A 20,879-nucleotide genomic window follows, 5' to 3' on the forward strand; every position below is an offset into this window, starting at 1 on the left:
TGAGAAGGGCTCAAGGCTAAATTAAGATGGTGATAGATGCTAGACAGGCGCTGATGCTAAACTAAACTCTTTCTCCTAGTTGAGAAAAGGGGACCTGCCTATATTCACTGCCATAAATAAGCATTTTGACACACTTTCACGTTGAACCTCCAGCTACTCTGAAGCTCATGCACCTTATTCTTAGCCCGTGAACTTGGGGTGACTATGTGTAATAATCGATAAGACGTGCGCTTCTTTCCAAAGAGGTCAAGGTGTAAGTGTCAGCATTCTAAATCACAGACCTCACCTCGCTGTGTTTTACAAACATGCCACCAAGAGATTAGACCAGGTGCAGCCTATGGGGGTGGCTCAAGGGCCCGGGCTGTATTTGGTCTCAGGGTCTGTGATCGACACTAGCACCTGTTGATTTGAATGCCATTTCAAACTAGAACTGGTCTTTTAAGCCTTAGAAAAGGGTTGGAATGTTGGTGTCAGGTCACATTTAAGTGTTTAGCCTATCAGGATCTGTGAACACAAAATCACAACTTGAGAAATTTGCATGCATTTGCACCGAGCGCACCATGTGACATCATCACCTTCTGTTGTGGCTGATGATGTTCTGATAAATTTATTCTGTGTGCACACTGATTTTAAATGTGCAAATAACCTCAGAGTATGTGTGCATTGTTTTTAGATGAGCGGGGATATAATTTATGATGAGTAAAGTTGTTGATCTGATTTTGTGACACTTTTAAATTCTCCTTTCATTTATTTATTGCCGTTTGCAACTTTATGGGAAGACCATCTGTGCGGAAGGAATTTTTGAAACCTAATCCCACCTAAGGTGTATTTTTGCTCAAGAGTAAATCTGTCTATCCACGTGGAGTCATGTAGTACAAGAAAAAAAACCTGAAATATGAGCTCGAGAAGGTGACATGACCATCCAACACTGGTATGCAATAATCACACTATAAATGACAAACCCATCAAGATGATTTCCATAAAGAGCTAACTTTTTTTTTTATTATTATTAATTATTTCACTTTGATAGTCTGTACATCGCTATTGATATAATTATCACACGCTTTTCAAGTCAAATGAAAGAAGTTGTCAAAAAGCGTGACAACCAACGCCTCAACCCTTGGGCATATAATTACATAAATAACAGTCAGTCAGACACACGCCTACATGGTTTGTTGGAATGACAAATGACTTGAAGGACAATATGGAAGAGAGTGAAGGAACAAGTGACAGTAGTTCGAAGAAAACCAAATATTTGCATAAATACAAGCGCACGCATACGGAGCCGCCTGTATTTGGGGACAAACTTCATCCATTGGGCACATGTGCAGTTACATCAGCACACGGGGAACAAAAGGCACTGCCTACAGGATCAGTTCTGCTTTTACACAGTAGAACAAGCATTTCGTTAGCTTAATAGCAAAATCACCAGTCATTAAAAAAAAAAAAAATTGTCACCCAGGTTGTGATACTACATTAAGAGTTGAACCGAGCTACCTGAAATCTTGTTTGCCGAAAATGTTCAAATATGACTAATGCAACTATGGTATTAAGCTAACAAAGTTCTAATGGACAAGTGGCCTCTTATTGTTAATTTTAAAATGACTAAATAAATGAGAATTTATTGAATTCTTTGGTTGAAATATTACATGAAATTGCTTAAGATGATTTTAAGTCAAATTTATCATTCATGCAACTTAATTGGAAGATGGAAGTCATGCACACAATGCACGTTTTGATAAGAGGCCACATGAGCATGTGTGAGAGAAAAAAAAAAAAAAATTCACATTATCTCCACACGCACAATGATGCCAAAAGAACAATGCTATTCATCATAACACAACAAACCATGATTTTCCAGTGTCTACTTTGGGTAGTTATCACATGGTATGCATCACAAACCCATCATTGGCACATCATAACCTTCATGATGATTTTCTCTTTGTTACTTTTAATTCGCGTGGAAGTTACCTGTGTAAATTTCAAACTGGTGGTTCATTATTATCATTTTTGCTGCCCACAGCCTTTTCTTAAGATAGTAGATTTGTTGTTTTCGAACTTGTAGTACTGGTAGCAAACTAGTCAGAAATATTTAATAACCACTTGTGAGCCAATAATTATCTGTAATTACATACGGCTAGGATTATAATTACTACAGCCACAATAGAAAACATTTGTTAAACAGCACACTTGACGAGCGCTCTGAAAACTTCTGTGCCAAATGTTGGGGCTGGTCAATGTAAGCGCCACTTGTCAATTGAAAAAGCATACAAATATGTTTGCCACATTTTCAAATCACCATGTTGGATGTGTTCCTCTGAGCTTGCTGCAAACAAAAATATCCAATGCACACAAACAGTGTTTTTGAGTCACAAAATGGCTTCAATTGCAGGTTGGACCTCAGACATTCGTCACCTGAAAGGAGGCTGGGTCTTATTACACACACTTATCACTTGCTGAACTCTAGGATTAAATCGATTGCTTTTAAAGCTTTTTTTTTTTCTTTGTTCACCAGACAGCCCCGAACGTTTGGCACAACTCCATCCCTCGTCTTCTATTCAAGCAATCAAATGAACACCTAATTCTTGCGCATCACAGCCAACATTTCAGTGAAAGAAAAAAAAACACTCGGAATGATTGTCCTTTCATTCTCCTAAGGGTAATCATGCGTTCAGTTTCATTCTAAATGGGTGTCTGGTTATGTTTGGGAGCTGAAAGAGACTCATGCATAAGTAACACTTTGCAGTAGCAGCAGTAGCAGGAAGAGAAGGGGTCATTCTTAAATGCAATACAACACTTTGTAGTCCCAAGCTGAGTTCTTGCTGAATTCCCAACACCCCGAAAGTCTCCTGGAGCAAAGAGTGTGTACGTGTGTACTATGTGTCCTGAGAAAGCCTGTGTGTACGTCTCCAAGCTGTTTGTATAGATGGCAGGTCACTGGAGCGGTGAAGGGTGGCCATTCAGTGTTGAAAGGGTTAAATCTCTCCCCGTGTTGAGGTCACATGGTACCAGGTGAGGGGGGGTCAGGGGTCGTGTTGCTGTAGAGCTTGCTGTAGTCTGCGCTTGTACATTGTATATTTTGACTGCACGGCTCGCACACGCTCCGCCTCCTCTTTGTCCAGAATGACCAGGAAGTTTTGGAGCTCCGGGACGGAGAAGGCATGCCACTGTTGACAAAATGCACATATTTAGGTTAATCTTTTGGGTGTCAATGGTTTTTCATTCCAAACAAGACCACCAAGGTTTAGGAAAGGCGCTGATGCTAAACTAAACTATTTGCAGTTTTTGTACTCCTGTAATGTCCTGAGATGCCACAAGATGGCAGCACAGCCTTGGGTAATTGGAAAGACCGTAGAAGCGTACAATCAATGTAAACTAATGTGTGCTTGGTCACCTCCACTTCTCCAGTCTCGTTTTCCTTGAGGACAAAACTGAGCTGCTCTGGGTCAGGCCCTGCTATCAGTCGGAGAAGAAGAGGACGTTCGCACAGAGGAAGTTTCTGGAACAAATCTGACAAAGACAAAACCTAATCAATTGGAATGTGTTCCATTGTATATTTTTGTGACATTTTGAGGTTTTTACTCCTTCTCACCTTGTCCATCACGATGCGTCTGTCTGTACAAGGCAAACTTGCGAGGGTTGTCCAATACCATGAACTTCTTCAGCAAGCCCTGGATCACCTCTCTGGTTGTCGTCGTGGAACTGATGTGCAACTGTTTCACGCAGTCACATGGGAGGTAGAAGGAGGTTCTGTCCTCACCCTGCCGACAGTCTTGGCGTTCTGACGGGGAGCCATCAGGAGCTCCCGGGACCGGCACCTCCACAGCCGGCACTGTGACGGGTCGACTGAGCCTAAGATGGACTTTGATGAAACCCGTGTAGGAGCCGTCTGAAGCCTGCAAGCACGGTCGCACAAAAAAGGGTGGATTTCATTTTGCACTGGCCTTAGCTTGTCAATATTTATTTGCATTAGAATGAAGCTAGCACACCAAATTGTGTTTGCATTCACATCGAGTTTGTCGCATCAAACATGGTGAATAAATTCTTCTTGAATCTTGAATCATGAATCAGGACATGACAACTCACCAATTTCATTCCATTCTCTGACACTCTGGAGTTATATTCTTCTATCCTGGTCTTCACCTCTTCTTCAGGAAGGTCTTTTACACCCCCCTGCTCTTCCTCCTTTGCCTCACTCTTCTGTTGCCAGGAAGAAAGAAAGAGACGAATCATGCAATGTTGATCTTAGCCACAAGATGGTACTGCCTCCCTAAGGAAGGCACCAACTCCGTTCATGAATTGATGGCAAAGGTTTTTTTTTTGTAACACGCACACAACCACAAGGTGAATGAGGGCCTCGGCTTGGCTTAGCACAGTCAGCGCATCCTCATCTTGTAGTTGCAGCCAGTGGTTGCTTCTCAATAAAATTCCCATCTCCTATTATCGCCAAACCCATATGTTGTGAAAGTGCTATATAAATAAAGATGTATTGAAATGTATTGTAATATGCTCCCCTGACTCCCGCTGATTAGATTGCATGGCAACATTTTTATATTCATATTTAAATGTGCTCTTCCGGGCTAAGAGCTTTGCCGCTGAAAAGTGTAACAGGAAATGTTGCATATGAAGTGCACAAACGACTCAGTCAGCATCACTGCACCCGAATATTGACGCCGTGCCATGTTTCGCACTTATTATGTCGAAGAGGAGGAGGGTGAGGGATGGAAGAGGCAATGACAGCAGAAGCAGGGGGTGAGGTGGTGGGGGGGATGTAGAGAGCGACGAAGGGCTAGAAGACATGATGAAAGAGAAGCTGCTGAGCCAGCCTTAGCAACACAGTTTGACTAGGTTATTTATAGTACATGGGGAAGCATCCTCTCTATCTTCTATATATTTTTTTTCCTTTCCTCTGTTCCTTTGCATTATCTGGGCCAGAGAGAGAGAGAGCGGGAAAGAGACTATGAAAAGGAGTAAGCGAATGCAGGTCAGGAATTACTTCCAACGGGAAGTCCTCAGGTTGCGTGCTGGAAGCCTTTTTTTTTTCTTTTTTAATTTACACGTGAGCGAATGTGTGTACTGTATGTCTATGGATATAGACAACTTTGGGTGGTAAACAACACAAAGATCACATATCTACATAGTTCATCTGGTTAGTATTCGGCAAGATAAGAACATTGTTTTATACATAAACAAAGGGTATATGATGTTTCTGTAAAAGTCTTCATTTGTGGATCATGTCAAACTTTGGTAACAGGAAGAGTACCTTTTTCTTTTCAAATTAAGAGCAAATTATTTGGAACACAAAGCAACTCGTGGCTCCCTGCCCGTTTTGTTATTCCTGAATTATGATGAGTTACTAGTCTCCACAAATATACTTATAATACTGTTTTGACTCGTGGTGCCGCATAGAACAAATTACAAAGAGCATATTTGAGTTAACATCCCCTTTAAAATCAGACTTTGAAATGTGAGCTGCTTACGTAATAGTCAAGCCTGAACAGAAACAATTGGAGGCTAAGAAAAGCATCTGGGGAATATGTATGATATACATCTAAAGGTCCTCCCATGTCAAAGGCAAAGCACATTGAAAAGACCCTCGCAGGAATTCCTGCGTTTGTGTGAGCTTTGAAATGCATCACAGGCACAGGCAGGTTTTTCTGCATACCAGCGACAGTGATTACAAAACAATATTTGGAGCTTCGAACTTTGCGGGGACCCTCCCACCACACTTTCTCCCTTTTATATGATTGTCATCAGATTCACTTTTTTCTCATCTCATTGTTTCACATACTTGATGGCAACTGTCACCTAAATGTCAATATAAGAGCACATCAAGAATATAATCATGTTACAGAATTCAATCTAGCTTTGATTGTGACGTAAAGACACAAACATTTCCAGACACACTCACACCTCAGGGTGACAAGAGGATGTGTTAATGCTCTTATTTTGATGAGACCGGACAAGTGAGGTCATGTGACTGCTTGAAAGGTTGCCAGTGACATTCAGTATTTGCATGTGTGTGTTTCATAACATCCAAAAAAGCTTAAATGCAAAGAGACGATGCACGAACCATTAACCAATACACCTGCTCTACAGCTCACAGTGTGCACACAAACTACTTTTCATATTCAAACTCGTGGACAAGAGGACATGCATGCTTGCCAATGTCCAGTAGAGATGAGACACTCCCTTCTATAGTCCAGTGCCATAATGTCATTTACAAGCATCTTCCTAAGGCTATGAGCAATAACATGCTTCACCAGCTGACAGGGGAGATGCTGGCGGCACAGTCAGGCTAACAGCAAAGCGCATGCTGATTACACAGCCGGTCAATAATTTAGGGATTGTTCCCTGGCCAAATTAGACACACAAGGCGAGACGACGGAGGAGTCGCTGTGCTACTTGAGCTTTTGTTTTCTTTTCATTGTGGGAGAATGGCCGAACTAAAATTCCAAAATCTTATAAATCATAGTTTTTTTTATCTAAATCCCTCTCGAAGGAACAAAACTCTTTCAAGGAGGTTAGTATCTATTACATAAGTTAGTGCTTAGGTGATGTCTGCGCTCCGTCAAGAGCAATAGCATGCACAGTATTGCCACAAGCAAATATTATGTTTAGCCTTTGTGTTGTGTGATGAAAAAAAAAAAAGTTGCCGTGGTTACGGCAAAAAAAAAAAAAAAAAAAAAAAAAAGACCTGCTACAGTGAAGGGGTGGCCAATACACGCGCGCACACACACACTGAAGTGTTAGAGTATTAGCTTCGTTTCTACGGAAACCTCTCCCACGCACTGAAGAGATTGACATGATTACCTCATTTTAAAAACGATGTTGTGGCCTTCACGCTTCATACGTGCCACAATATTAGATCCATGTGTGTCCTACCATGACGGATGCGGTGTTATGAGACATCAAGGCTTGACGTGATCAATGTTACTAAATAATGGATGACTCTCCATGTATACATGCAGCAAGAGGCTGCTTACAGTAATAACCACTTCCTCTTCAGACTTCTGCTTTTCTTGTCTTCATAGCCAAAGTTGGCAAAAAAAAAAAAAAACACCGGCGACTCATTTGCTCGCTGCCATGGATACCCACAAAAGTTTCATACCTTAACGGAATGCCCCGGTTTGCGGAAGAATGAGGTCTTGGCTGTGAAGAAAGTGAAGTCTTCATTCTCATCATCCAGGCTGCAATACCCGCTACTCATGCTGTTACTGCTAGTCATGGATGGGGTCGGCTCCGTGTTGACAGTCATGGAGAGGTCTCGACAAAGTCCCGCTTGAACCTAACGAGACTTTCTTCAGAGGGTTTTGAGTCCCACTTGTGACGACGATTGCAGGAGTTGGGGGACCAGGAAATCCGCGAAGCAGCTTAAATGTGTCACTCACTTCCTCCCCGAGACTTTTGTTGCGCTGACATCATTTAAGCTCGAGACTACCTGTCCTCCGGGTGTCCTGGAGTCACTTTACAGTCGGGTGTCAAGTTAACCCACCTGACTGCACTTGCAAACTAACAGTCACCGCATCCTGTCTTCTCGGTAATCATCTGAGTGATGCTGATACCAAGTGAGATTGCATCAAGCTTGGAGAGCGGCTGATCTACATGATGCGGCCACGTTGAGTACGTTCTCCTCTTCGGTGTGTCGCTTCGACAATGCAAGCCAGGACGGTGGTGCTTCCCTCTCCCCCCTTTCTTTTCATGGGCTTTTCTGGCTCACTCTCTCTCTCGTGCAGCCTCGCTCGACCATCTGTGGTTATCAGCCTGAGAACAGGCTCCCCCTTCCCCCGCTCTCCGCAGTGCAACATCACTTCCTCTCGCTGAAGCAAGAGAGAGGAAAGTCAATGACTGAGCTCCGGTTTTACATATTGTTGCGTGCCACAAATGAACTGAAATGACAGGAAGACGTATAGACGGTTGTACCGCAGGGGAAGATGGCAGTTATGTGTGTAGGTTGAAGGCGCCGTGTGAGAAGTTAGCTTCTGGGCTGTGTGACTCCAGTTTACAATAACCAGAAGAAAAAAAAAAGAGAAGCCTCTACTATGTCAGACTTCCTTGTCATATTTTAACAATTCAAATAGTGAATGACATTTCAGCTCAATTCATGATTAAACTCACGAGACTGAAAGGAACACAAAATAGCCCAAACTATTGTTCGAAATATTTGAAACGGCTCAATTTTAATGGACTTTGTAAATCCGTCACCAAGAGTTGATCTAGTGGTAATAAAAATGAGATTACCTACACGAGAATGATTAAACTGACCTCTAACCTCACTCCGACGACCCTTTGACCCGTGCTCCGAAAGGCACCGATTCCCCAAACACTCAAATGTATGAATACTCATTACATCTATATGTGCATGTATTTTCTATGTGTGTGTAATTCAAGGTACACATGCACCCTGAGTTGTGTTTCTAAGCCCAGTCATGAAAAGCGCTGGCCACAAAAAGTTTGATTGACATAAGAGCTTCTCACTGTGAGTCACCGTGAGGTTTAAATTACAAAAAATATTCTCGTTTTGAATTTACGTTCAAAAGATAGTTGTAAGATTATTTAAAATGTCAATCCATTACAATAATAAAACCAAACGCCAGCACAAACAAAGGGTAAAGCCACACACATAGACAAAGACAAATCATTCTACAAGCGTAATAGCGCCATTGAGAATTGTTTTCTGCTGACCTACACACAGTTGAGCCCTGAAACAAACACAGACGCTGAGCCATAAAGGAAAGCAAATGACAGTAAAATAATAAAGAAGACAACGGAAATAAATTGCCTTCTCTCCTTCTCCTCACAGTAGCACTGCGCTGTATATTCAGCTCATTAAATTGAATCACTAAGCAGCGTTTCCGCTCGCTCATACAACTACAAGCTAGACTGTATAATTGTTGTGACATTTGGCGAAAAAAAAAAAAGAAGCTTTCGTCACTCACTCCCTTATCTGAAACATTTTTGGGGTCAGCGTGATAGCACAAGTGGGTTTGTTCACGCTCTCTCAAAGTGGAGTACTACCTGGATTGCTACCAAGGGTCTAATTTGGTCTTGTCAGCCCACTGACTGCTAAAATTATGATGCAGGTATGTGTGTTCGTATGACTCGCACTCGCGTGGAATGAAGAGCATGTTCATGTTCGTGTGTGTGTGTGTGTGTGTGTGTGTGTGTGTGTGTGTGTGTGCGCGGGATGAACCACAACTGTGTGGGTGACTGCAGCTGTGAGCCCAAGAGCGTTTAGCACACAATAGATATAAGCGCATGGAGAAGTGATTTATATAACGATAGCAGATAATCCTTGAGCCACAAATTTGGCCTGTAATGAAGGTCTGGTTTATGTTTAAGAGGACTTCCTTTTCCTGTCAATGTCTTAAAAAACGAGAATGCTTACGTAACAGTGTGGGCTTGAAGAGATGTTGAGGTGAGCATTGTGCAATTGACACACATTACCTGTACTATTCGATATGCAATTCATCTGTACATTATATTTCGAATGCTTACTCTGTGTTCTGCTTTGGAGCAGTGGCTTTTGGGGAATGGAGTTTCTTCAGGCTTGTTGTCCTTCTGGTTGCAGTCCAACTGGACTTGTCTCTCACATTCCAGATGGCAAGTGTAGGTGCAATCTGATGAAAGCAAAAACATAGCAGTCAAACTCAATGCATCATACAGATAAATTGCATGATTGATGTTGTAAGGTAGAGCAAAATATCTTGTTAAAACAAAGTTAATTTGGTTTGAATTCCTCTCCATCTATCAGACAAATATTTTGGTATTGAGAGTTGAAACAGTAAAAAAAAAAAAAAAAAAGACGTGATGACTTTTCACCTGACTGGAAATTGTTATTAAATATTGCCTTTTTGCATTAAAAAGTCAACAATTCAAGAATAATACCGGAGTGATAGCTTTCCGCACACAATTGAAGTGTAGACGTGGACAAATATTGGGTTGAGTGTAATCTAGCATGAATAAAATCCTTGTTTATGAAGAATGCAACTGTGCACATGTTCTAAACGTTTCTTGTTTTTTCTTTCCGTGGGAGACTCATTGCCCCACATTTTAAAAACCACTGCACAAATGCAAACCTCCTTTAAATAGTGACAACAGCCCTACCTAGTGGCAAGATTCAAATTCACACCTCATGACTACAGATTACATTTGACTGTGATTGGATCCATATAGGAGCACAGCAATATCACGTTTTTTTTTTTTTTTTTTTTTTTTTTTAAAAAGAACAAATGCTGCTGAATAAATAAACCAGAGCCTTCAAACAGACCCTACACGCAAAGGACCATGAAATGGATACCCCACAATGCAGTACACGAGAATACTGACAATTCACTTACAAGCACAAGGTACCAGAATAGCAGCACTGGCACTGTTAACTGTCTTTTACTGCTTGGCTAGACAGGAATGCATTTACATTCTGCTCCTAAAACGTCCCCAAAATAAATGTATTGTGGCCAGAGGCTTAGCGCAAACTCAAAGTCTCACAGCTCACGTCTTTGCCTTTGATCACAAAGTCCAAGAAAAAAAACGAGATTCTAAAAGCACTCGGGTAACGATAGGACTGCAGCTTGGAGGCGACAATGATTCTTAATCCTTTCAAATTTTCCCACGCATAGGAAATGACAAAATAAACTGTAGACAAAAGATGCAGCGAGAAAATGTTTCCCAGCACAACTTTTGCGATGCAGAAGTATCAAATTCTACATCATAGAGAGAGCACTGCATCAGCCCTGTAACCATGGCAACAAGCTTCCCTTGGCTCATTCTATGGTAATATTTTCTCAAATAGAGGCCATGACTCCAACGGAAGTTGTGCTGCAATTAGTTGGCGGGTAATAGATAAATACACAGCCCCCTCAAATCGATGACTTCTTTTTTCAATCAGGAGACACATACCTAAGTACATAAACATGTATACATAATTTATGTACATATTCTTGCAGCTGCAATTCAATAATGTCACCAATTGTAAAAAAAAAAAAAAAAAACATGATTTAACGCAGATGACGCCAAAGGCCACAAATGCTATTTAGTTTTTTCATTTTTATCAAAATGAACAGTTTCCGGATTATTCAACCTTTTGGGTGTTGCACTGTGCTGTGTGCCTCGCTAATAGTTCACAGAGAGTACACACAGACATTTTAGGTGGCCTTTGAGAAGAGTCGCAATGTGATGGGAGTGGTGGCTCAGGGTAGCAGCATCTTGCTGACAGCAGGGATGTGTCGGGGAGGGAAAGGCGAGCGCTCAGATAAGCGATTGTGTCGCGCTCACCTCTTTGGAGGTCACTGCAGAAAGACGGCAGGGTAAGGAAATACGAAGAGGAAAGGAGGAGAGGAACTCCTTTCCTGCCCCGATTTAGTCACTTTGGTTAAGCATGACATCATTTAAAAAAAAATACAGCGCCGCATCACTAAGCAGGTATAATTTTGGAACCACACAGATAACATGCAGATAATTCTCTTTAAACTGGACAAAACATTTTTAAACATTTACCATACTCCTATTAATCTATCTTCTCGATTGGTTTTCCTCATCGGTGTTACGCTTTGCTGCCCTCTTGTGGCGAGCAACGACAAAAGCAGACCTATAAATTGGCGCAGTCGTGTTCAATCCCAGACACGATGGTTATTGTTGGCTGCTTAGCTACAACTTTGGGAGGAGTGATTAACTGTCTTACTGTTGAGTGAAGTGTGAGGAAACACTTAGAGAGCAGGAAATTTCCTTTCTAACATGCCCACAGCGGGATGATAATGCTTCTACCAGCATGTCATGGTTCACCAAACAATCACATGATTCCCACGCCGATAAGTTAAAGCTACAGATTTGTATTACACTAAACAACAACAATATTTTAAGGGTGCAGTCTGCATGGACAAATTGTATTTGTTTTCTTTTTTATGTTGGTCATATTCAAAATGGATCCCCTTTGTTGTGTGCATGCACATAGGCTGCAATTCAGTCTTTGTGAGTACTAATGCAAATTCAAACTCAAACAACAAATTCCAGCCACATGCACATCCACAAACCCAGACTAATATATGGAAGCAAGGGCATCTTCTTTGTGTAAAACCCTTTACACTTTATTCTTGTTTTTACTTGCCATGTAGCACTTTGAGATTCCTCCGAATATAAAGTGCGTTATAAATATAATTTATTATTATTATTATTATTATAATGGACCAACATGTCTGTAAAGGTCAGTGAGGCATGCTGACAATTTTTCTTTTGTTCCCAGTGTGTCATGTCTGCTGTGTTCTTAGTTTATAGTAGTGTGAGAACTCTGAGGGGGTATCTGTATAAAGTTTTGTAGTTACGCAAACAAAGAAACTTGACATTACGATGACAAGTCGCTGGAGTCGAGTTTCAAGTCCACATTTTTTTTCCCACCCAGCTTTCATGACGTCACTGATTGTTTCGGTGCGGATTTAAAAGTTTTCCTGCAATCTCATTGACAGGATTGAACTCTTATTTGTATTTATTGGAGCAGAAGCCTTAAGGTGTACAACTTGAAAACAGGCCGTTTATCAAACACCTCTGCAAAAAAATTGTTCACTTTTTCTTTGCCAACCACTGACGACAGTTTCAATTTCAGTCTCAGTTTTTGTAAGGGATGTAAGTTCATGTCTACTGCGATGTTGTGTGTTGCTATAATACGCTGACCTCGACTAATCTTCCATTGCAAGATGCCTCCCAACCGCCACCATAACCCCCACCAAACCCGGCCCGCATCCCAACATTCCAGTCAGACTACTTCCAAATGTCAATGACACTGCTTCCAGACAGAGAGAAGTGATGATGTGGATGAATATATGAAATGAAAGAAAAACGCAACACAATGAGGCTGAGCCAAGGGTGTGTTGCAAAAATCCCTAATAACAGCTGTACCAACAAATACAGCAATAATGTGATGTTGTCACGTACTTTACTAAGCCACATCAGAGAAGCGAAATAACAAAAGCATCTCATTATACATTAAGAAAATGGGACTTGAAATAAACAGATGAGGCCTTAGAACGCAACCATGTGGTACACCAGTAGAAATCTAGTTTTGTGCCAAAATTTAAATACCCCCTTGATCCCATGTGTGACTCATCGGCTTTTTTATTTTAACTCCATAGTTCTGTCCTATTTTATGTTTAATTTTGTTGAAAGCACACTAGGAAATAATAAAATCAGCTAGCCTTTTGCACAGTACTATTAAATGTGCTATTTGCGTGAAGAGCCATAGCTGTGCTTGAGTTGTGAACTGCACTCAGCTCGTCTCTATGGAGGCCTGCTAAGTGGAACATTTTTAGATCTACTCCAGTTTTGCAAACTCAATGCTCTCAGAGTTCTTTGGAAGCCCGGGGAGTCGGAATGTTTTGCCATCAGCCAAATCTTCCGTAATTTGCGATGGCCTCTTTAAGAAAGACTGGGGATAACTGGAGTATTTTATTTTTATTATTTACTGTCTATTTTTACAGACAGTAGGTGTGGAACAGAGACGGGAGGGGAAAGATGGAGATTAGCCTGGTTGTTGGGTTCAAGTAGGATGTCTGTACGGTACCAGATAGCGACATGATGTGATCGCATTGTTGTTTCACCATATCTAGGTGAGGAGGGAGGGGTAAATCCGAGTTTAAGCAACTCTAAATCTGAAGCCGTGGTATTAACGCGGTCCCAAAAGAACCCAAAAGGCGTCTTATGAAGGAATTAAGAGCATCTTTTAGCCAGTCTGATCCCATCATCCTATCGTAGCTCATTTAGAAGAGCTATCCATATTCTCGGCGCAGCTAATGCAGCCCCATCCCTTCACGATATCGCGATGAATTAAAGTCGATGCACTTAACATATCGTTGCCTGTTGTCTTAATAAGCACTCACCTACTAAGTACGTAGTAACAAACTCTTTGTGGATGCAAATTGATATATTATTTTACTGCATCGTCTTCCTCCCTGTCTGGCAACAGATGGAGACGCCACCAAATAAACAAGAGGAGAATTTAATTGTGTTTGTTTGGGAAAGGATTTTTGCCGGCTGAGATGCAGATGGATGAAGCTGAGGACTCAAAGTGGTACTTTCACGTGGGTGGCCATCACGCCATTACTTTGGTGGTTATTTTCACCATGTGAATTCAGACCGCGCAATAGAATAGAATTAAAATCTTTCATGGTGAGTAAGCTAACAGTGACTGGGGTGCATTCTGTTTCTTGTTAAATATAGTACATATATTTGACCAATAATAATGGAATTGACACTTAAAAACACACATGGATTTCTATTAAAAAATGACTTAAAAAGCTTTAGTGTGCATTCCAGCCCAGAAGTTCGACTTAGTTGGCAAGTGATATAAATGTGTAACTAGTGCAAGAAAGTAAATTGACAGAGTTGACATATATTGTGTAACACGTGCATGACAGCACTGTTGTTTTAGTTGTGAAACACTCGCCCACCGCGTGCACTTAAAACGATCCCACTCACTTCCTATTTCAGACCTATTTTCATATTTTTGTTTTAGTCCTCAAAAAAAAAAAAAAAAAACACGTCATACATCCGGCCTGTTCTTCCAAGGCAGGTTGTGTGGGTGGGCTGGTGTGATCTAACGTGTGACATCACTGCAGAGGGACTCTTTATGCCACTGATGAATTCAGCAGAGGATAACACAATACAAATCCATTTCAACTCATTGTCAGCCAATCAGCAGACTGCATTTTGTTAAGCCCCGCCCTTTTGGTAAAGTCCCACTGAAATTTGGACCCAAACAGACGGTTTTCCAAAATTAGTATGGCCTAAATATTCTTTTAATGTCTCTATTGCAATTTTTGGCAGAATGCAACTCAAGATTACGCCTAAAGATAATTCCAGGTCAAGGTTTAAAGGTTAACGTATTAGTTCAGTCTCAGTGAGCTTATCCCTAAATCAGAGATCAAACTGGCAATTCATACAGATGAAAATAGTTTTAACTGCTCTTAGCTCCCCAAGGGGTAGACGCAATCCTTTCAACCAGTTATCTGTGTTACAGATGGTAAGTCTTTGGGGAAATTCATGTAGGCCGATGTATCGTGCAGCGACGCCGTCCTTATAATTACACGGTTTGGCAAGTATGTCACGTTTGCTTCTAAGCGAGCCGTTTTGCCGACAACCGAGTTTTATTATAGCATCGACCTACCCGTACTTTTTTGTTTTTCAAATTTCAGACTTGTTTATTAAACTCGGTTTCAAGCAGGTAATTCTGCCAAGTCATAATGTCTGACCACTAAAGTCACCAACTTCAATGGTAGCGTTTCCCTAAATTTCCCTAAAGTAGGACCAAGCAAGATCGTGTGTGACAGAAGATAATTATAGGATAGCAAAGAAGGAGGGAGCGAGGATTAACTGGGTTTCCTTACTGGGAGTGCCATCTAAAAATATCTATTATCTTCTTGCTATTGATCCTCTTTTGTCTGACATCACAGGCCGCTTTTCTTTGGGAAGTAAGAAGGGGACACTGAAAAACATGGAATATCTCATTTATGTTTTTTCTTAACTTCAGCTGTCAGTTTCCTGCAGTGGAAGCCAATCAATAAAATTGCAGAGACCAGCTTTTTTTTTTTGTTACCAGTTTGCGCTTGAGTTACATGAGGCATTCATCAATTTGCTGTCCCAAGCTACATTAGTTGAGCTGGATTTGGAAACAAGGGAAAACAATCGATGCTATACAAATGAACATCCTGCTCCAAATATGAAATTCAATAGTTAATTGGATTTTCCAGTTTTTTCTTTCTGTGTCGATTGCAGACCCGTCTGCATCTGTTTGTTCTGTTTTCTGCTGATTTCAGCACATCTGGACTCTTTGTGCAGGCTGTTCACACGTGATGGGGCACAGAAAGTGAGCAATGGTCACAATCCACACACAGTATCCACATATTTTGGCTCCCAGCCTGTCTTTGAGCCACGCAGACAAAAAGTGTCTACTCATCACATCTCTCCTTTGGGAGACAAAATACCGATCCGTCTTTTCATCGCAACAACGCGGACCTCCGTTCATGCACAATTTCAACTCCCAGTTCTGCCTGAGCTGCACTCTTGCGGTCATACCTGCCGTGGGTAGCAGTGACCCGTTGGAGGCCGACCTCCGGAGGATCCTCAGGCCGTCACTCCACGATCGGGACTTGGGCAGCCTCTTCAAAAGTCGGCCCAGCCGGCGCGATACCTGCCCGAAGCAGGCACCGCTGACTTCCCCCTCCGAGTCCCCCCTCACCTCATCCAGACGAAGAGACACCTGACCAAAGAATGTTCTCCCCACCGTGACTCCTTCTGCATTCCTGGACCTGCCCCCCGTGTCCCTCCCCCCTCCGTCTTGGCCAGGTGCTATCTGTGCCATGGATGGAGCATGGTGGCACCATCTGGAGGGCATGGTCCCGTAGCCCTCGCTGGCCCTTCTCTGCTGCAGCCCCCGCCTGCTCCTGTCCCCCAGAGGGCTGCCCCAACGCCAGCCCCCCCATGGCCCCCCTCTGCCATCCCAGCGCAGCCACTCTGCCACCGGTGCCACGCTTCGAACGAAGAGCCCCTTCTGCGCTCGCTCTGCCACCCCTCGGCCGGTACTCCTCGCCCCGCTAGTGCTCTGTTGCCTCTCACTTTGCTCGGACCTCTGAGCCCCGAGATGCTACTTTTCTCTCCATGGTCCGATTGCTGTGATCTCAACGCTTCTCTGCCGGTCTGTACTGCAGCACCCACACTCTGCAGTGCTGTGTGGCTGGCTTAAAGAGACAGAGACCCCAGGATGCGATATCAACGTCATTGTACGACACATACCGGTTTTCCTCCTCCTCCTCTTGCTCCTTCCAGCCTTCACCTTCTTGCTACCTGGTTTTTTTTCATTCTCATCCTCTCTTTGCAATCCAGTTTCATAGATCCAATTGCCATATATCATCTCATCTTGTCGGATGGGCGATTACCGATACCATGTATCGGTATCGGGCCGATACACGGCTTTATATCAAGGTACTGGCCGCCCTCTTGTGGTGTTTTTACGATGAACTAAAGACATACATCTTTGACAGATGCCTAATAAGATGCCATTTATGGAACTTACATGCATGAAAATAGAAAAAGATAATAGAAAAACGGCATTAATTTCATGCATTTGAAAGAAAAATGCTTAAATGCGATATAAAGGTCTTCTAAAAATGATTTGAAATTTATCATTATTGACATTTTTGATTTTATGCATCAAAAGTACTAGTAGTATCGGTACTTGGTATCGGTATGAGTGACTACTCAAGAGTCGTTGGGAACCACTGAGTTAAAGGTTCCACCGTTATTTTAATTTCACCTGTGCTCCCGCTGTTTATTACAATCACATTTTCTGAGAAGTGCCTTTGCTTTGTCCTTCTGCAGTCGCACTTTGCAACCGCCAAGGGCAATCTAAATATAGACTGCCTGAAGGTCTTTCCTCTGTGCAAGGCACGGTGGCAACAAGGTCTTGCTCCTTATAACATGTCTCTCATCTCCTAACCTCAATTTGTCATCACAATCATTAATCCAAACTCCACTGCATGATGGAAACTCTTGTACTGTTTAATATTAGTTTGGATAAAAAAACCTGACAGTGAGCACATGAACCATAACAGATGTTAAATGCGGTCAGTTAGAAGGATGGTCTTTCTTCTTCAGTCAGCATTTTCTATCCGACTGAAGACTCATTAGCTCAAGCGGAATGTTTTTAAAAAGACTTTGATCGGGACAAGACGTTTGTGAGCCATTGAACAGAAGCTTCTTTTGAGGGTTGCTTCCACCGTGAATGGCGCATTGTGGAAAACCAATGTGGAACAGATGAGAGAATTGACCCAAACAAGGCCTGTACTGTAGACCGAAAGGGACCAAGGAAGAGATGGACTGAAAAATGAAGACTACCCAACATTTGTTCAGGTGCTCCATAAAGAACACACTGTCACATATGTACACTGTTTACCACATGTAGAGCTAATTTCTGGACTCCATGGGAATTGTTAAAAAAAATCATGTTGCGCCACAAATTAGGCCTGGTTTTCAGAACTCTAAAATGTTGCCTACTCTTTTTCATTTCATTGGCAAGTGCGCCAGGGGAGTGTTAGTCAAATTGACAAGCATGCTAAAATAGATTTGCCCAACACAAAGAAAATGAAAAAGCTAGATAATATTGGTCAACATACAAGTAGTACGGGTAGCAGCTAAATGGTGCCACAACAGCACGGTCGGCCTTAAAGCCTTAATTAAAAACAAATGTGACATCTGACTTGTCTGCCATCCCTGTAATCCCAATCCCTCCATCCATCAGACATAATCCCAGGCAGGAGACACATAGCAGGGATTAAACTGGCTGACACCCCCCCCCCCCATCCCCTCGCTCCCAGCCTTTTCAGATGCAGTATAAAGTCATGTTCAAAACAAGCTAGCCATCAGTTCTTCTTGATATCCGAGGCAACATTGAGAAACCACCCATGCAGAAAAGCGTAAAGTGTAAACGGGCAGACGGAGTGAAGAACAGGACAAAATAAAGATGTATCACGGCGCATCACAAAATGATTGTTTTTGCTTGCAGGAACTCCCGACTCCATCCCTGTTATTTCATGGGTGTAGTTGAAAGTAGATCATGTGCGCATGCATGGGCAGTTTCTATTTTAGTCCAGAAATGCCGACATTTACGTTACCCCCTATTTCTGCACATCTAATGTTTTGTGAGAAGAACGCTACAGAATGGACCTTTTATTCTTAGGGTTAGCAACTGGAATTTTAACTGCAAACAAAAAAAGTATTTAAGAAAAGTTTTTTTTTGTGAGCATTCTGAAAAAACTCATGAACGATGGTAATCTTTCTGCTCTCGCTTCACTGGGCGGCCACTCGCTGATGGAACATTAAATCAGACAGCCCCGCAGTGCTGCGGACCTCCTCGCTAGGCTTTGCTCGCTTTCTATATTGCAAGCCTTCTGACTCGCATCTTACGCTACTTTTTGTCTATCATTCCCTTTATCCTTTTTCTCTACAACTATTTTAACATCTAGGATACTGCTTTCATGGATGATAAAACAAAAATCTCTTTATAGATGCATAGTGGGTCCTTTGAAAGGCTTAGTAATCTATTATTGCAGACTGCTTGCATACATGTCTACCAAAGCAGCTTGTTCAAAGACAGAAACACTGTGACCTAGTTGGCTTGACCGAGGCAGTACAGGTGTTTGTGATGTCAGCAGTAAGCACGTGATCCCGGCAGAACAATTCCAACATATTCACCAGGCTGCAAATAAATAGACCCCATTTTAAATGTTTCTTTCTGGAATGCAAAAGACAACATCGCTCAAGATGACAAAACCAGCATTTTTTTCCCCTTTCTGTCTTTCTCTTGAAACAAGAGCCGTAAATCCTGGAGTGAGAACAAGGAGGCAAAGCTGGAAGGACAAGATAATGAGCTTTCCATGGGTAAATGTTGGCAGCATCTGTGGAGCAAAATGTCAGCTACCACAACAACTTGTACTCCCCTTTGTGAGATCGGAGGCTGCAACTGCTCATACTGGAGTATGCACACATTGAATATCCCTAAAACGTGCAACATTTGAGGACGTTAAAGTGCCTATTTGTATCTGGAAGGAATTTTGAGCATGCAGTCAAGGTCTGGCTACTACTACGCTCTTTGTCCTTGCTAAAAGACAAATGGGTGCACAAGTAAAACAACTGTACCCATAGTTGTTTTACTTTTACCCTAACCCTACTAGTACATTGCTAGTACATTGTTACTAGAAGTGTGGTCAAATTGTGCACAACCACTCTAATGTGGCAAAAGCATACACAGACATGGAGAGAATATTGGAGTACTTACTTTGACACTCGAGGGCCTGTGCGGTGATCTGACGGCTGCAAGCGTCACACCAGTCCTGCGTAACTGCCTTGGCTTCGAACCGGTGTCCTGCGCCCTTGTCGACCGTCTGCCGGAGTTCCGACGCCCGCGGGAAGATGGCCCAGGCCTCTCTGCGGGGAGGCTCAGTGCGGGCCAACCTCACCACTCCGGTCCTGCCTTGTGTGAGCCGGTCCAGAGGAAGACCCCCGCTCTCGTTCCGGGAGGACCCCGAGCTAAACAAGCTCTGGTGTGCGACGTCTTTGTTGGCATGCTCGCGTCCGTTGTGCAGAATCTGCCGGTGCCGTGCAGCAAGCGACATGCTTTTCGTGACATCGACGGAGGAACGCTGGAGCGCAGACTCCGCGTTGCAGTCCTGAGTGTCTCTACGCGCCGGGGAGCGCCAGTCGGAGCGCACGCCGCTTCCTTGCTGCCCGGTTCGGTCCGGGCTACGTGGCGAAGCGGGTGCAGACGAAGCTCCCCGGCAACCACCGACGGGCATCCCGCCGGTTGTAACTGTCGTACCACCCGCTGATCCTGCAGGCAAATAGCACGTCCCGGCTTGATTCGCAGCGGTGACGGAACCGCATCTCCTCAACATCATTTTCTCCCAGGAAGACTTCCTCGGAAGGGTGATTTTCTTCCTACTGGCGGCCGGTTTAAAGACCCGGAGAAGCGGTTCCGAGTCCAGCCTGTGCTGGGCCGGGTGTTGGCCCACCACACTCGCAGAAGCCATCGCGACTGCTAAGTGCTTAATGTGTCTGCCGTGTTGTGCGTCTTCCGTGCCTTGAATGTTGACTCGACTCACGTCTGACAGCCCCCGTGACGTCACCAGCCTGGTACAGTTTTTCACAACCTGCGGGCGCGCTGCTCGCAAAACAAAGTGAATGGGCTCGGATCAAAAGTGGAATATAATGAGACAACTTTGACTGAACCATGCCATATTTTTTTCAAATTAAATATTTTGGCTACCAATTAGACTTAATGCACAAGTAATCAACCAATCACTTGGTTGGTATTCCATAATTTCCCACGTTCATAAAGGAGA

At 42.9% G+C, this 20,879-nt stretch overlaps 1 protein-coding gene across 3 annotated transcripts; it reads right to left on the minus strand.

Moving 5' to 3' along the window:
- Window positions 1-983: 983 nt before the first annotated feature.
- Window positions 984-20,652, minus strand: rassf5 (Ras association domain family member 5). Of its 3 annotated transcripts, none has more exons than XM_085923162.1 (6): window positions 19,817-20,652; window positions 9,499-9,620; window positions 4,087-4,200; window positions 3,593-3,896; window positions 3,395-3,510; window positions 984-3,167 (listed from the first exon to the last, which is right to left on the minus strand). In XM_085923162.1, the coding sequence occupies exons 1-6, from the start codon at window positions 20,565-20,567 to the stop codon at window positions 3,024-3,026; spliced, it is 1,551 nt and encodes a 516-aa protein (XP_085779288.1). In that variant the 5' UTR covers window positions 20,568-20,652; the 3' UTR covers window positions 984-3,023. The 3 variants fall into 3 exon arrangements, with proteins under 3 accessions (XP_085779288.1, XP_085779290.1, XP_085779289.1); XM_085923164.1 differs by lacking the exons at window positions 9,499-9,620; window positions 19,817-20,652 and adding exons at window positions 7,112-7,820; window positions 8,686-9,378; XM_085923163.1 differs by lacking the exons at window positions 9,499-9,620; window positions 19,817-20,652 and adding an exon at window positions 7,112-8,585.
- Window positions 20,653-20,879: the final 227 nt, after the last annotated feature.

The sequence above is a fragment of the Syngnathus leptorhynchus genome, chromosome 11 (genome assembly GCF_054491065.1).
Source record: "Syngnathus leptorhynchus isolate UIUO chromosome 11, UIUO_Slep, whole genome shotgun sequence".
Classification (NCBI taxonomy): Eukaryota; Metazoa; Chordata; class Actinopteri; order Syngnathiformes; family Syngnathidae; genus Syngnathus; species Syngnathus leptorhynchus.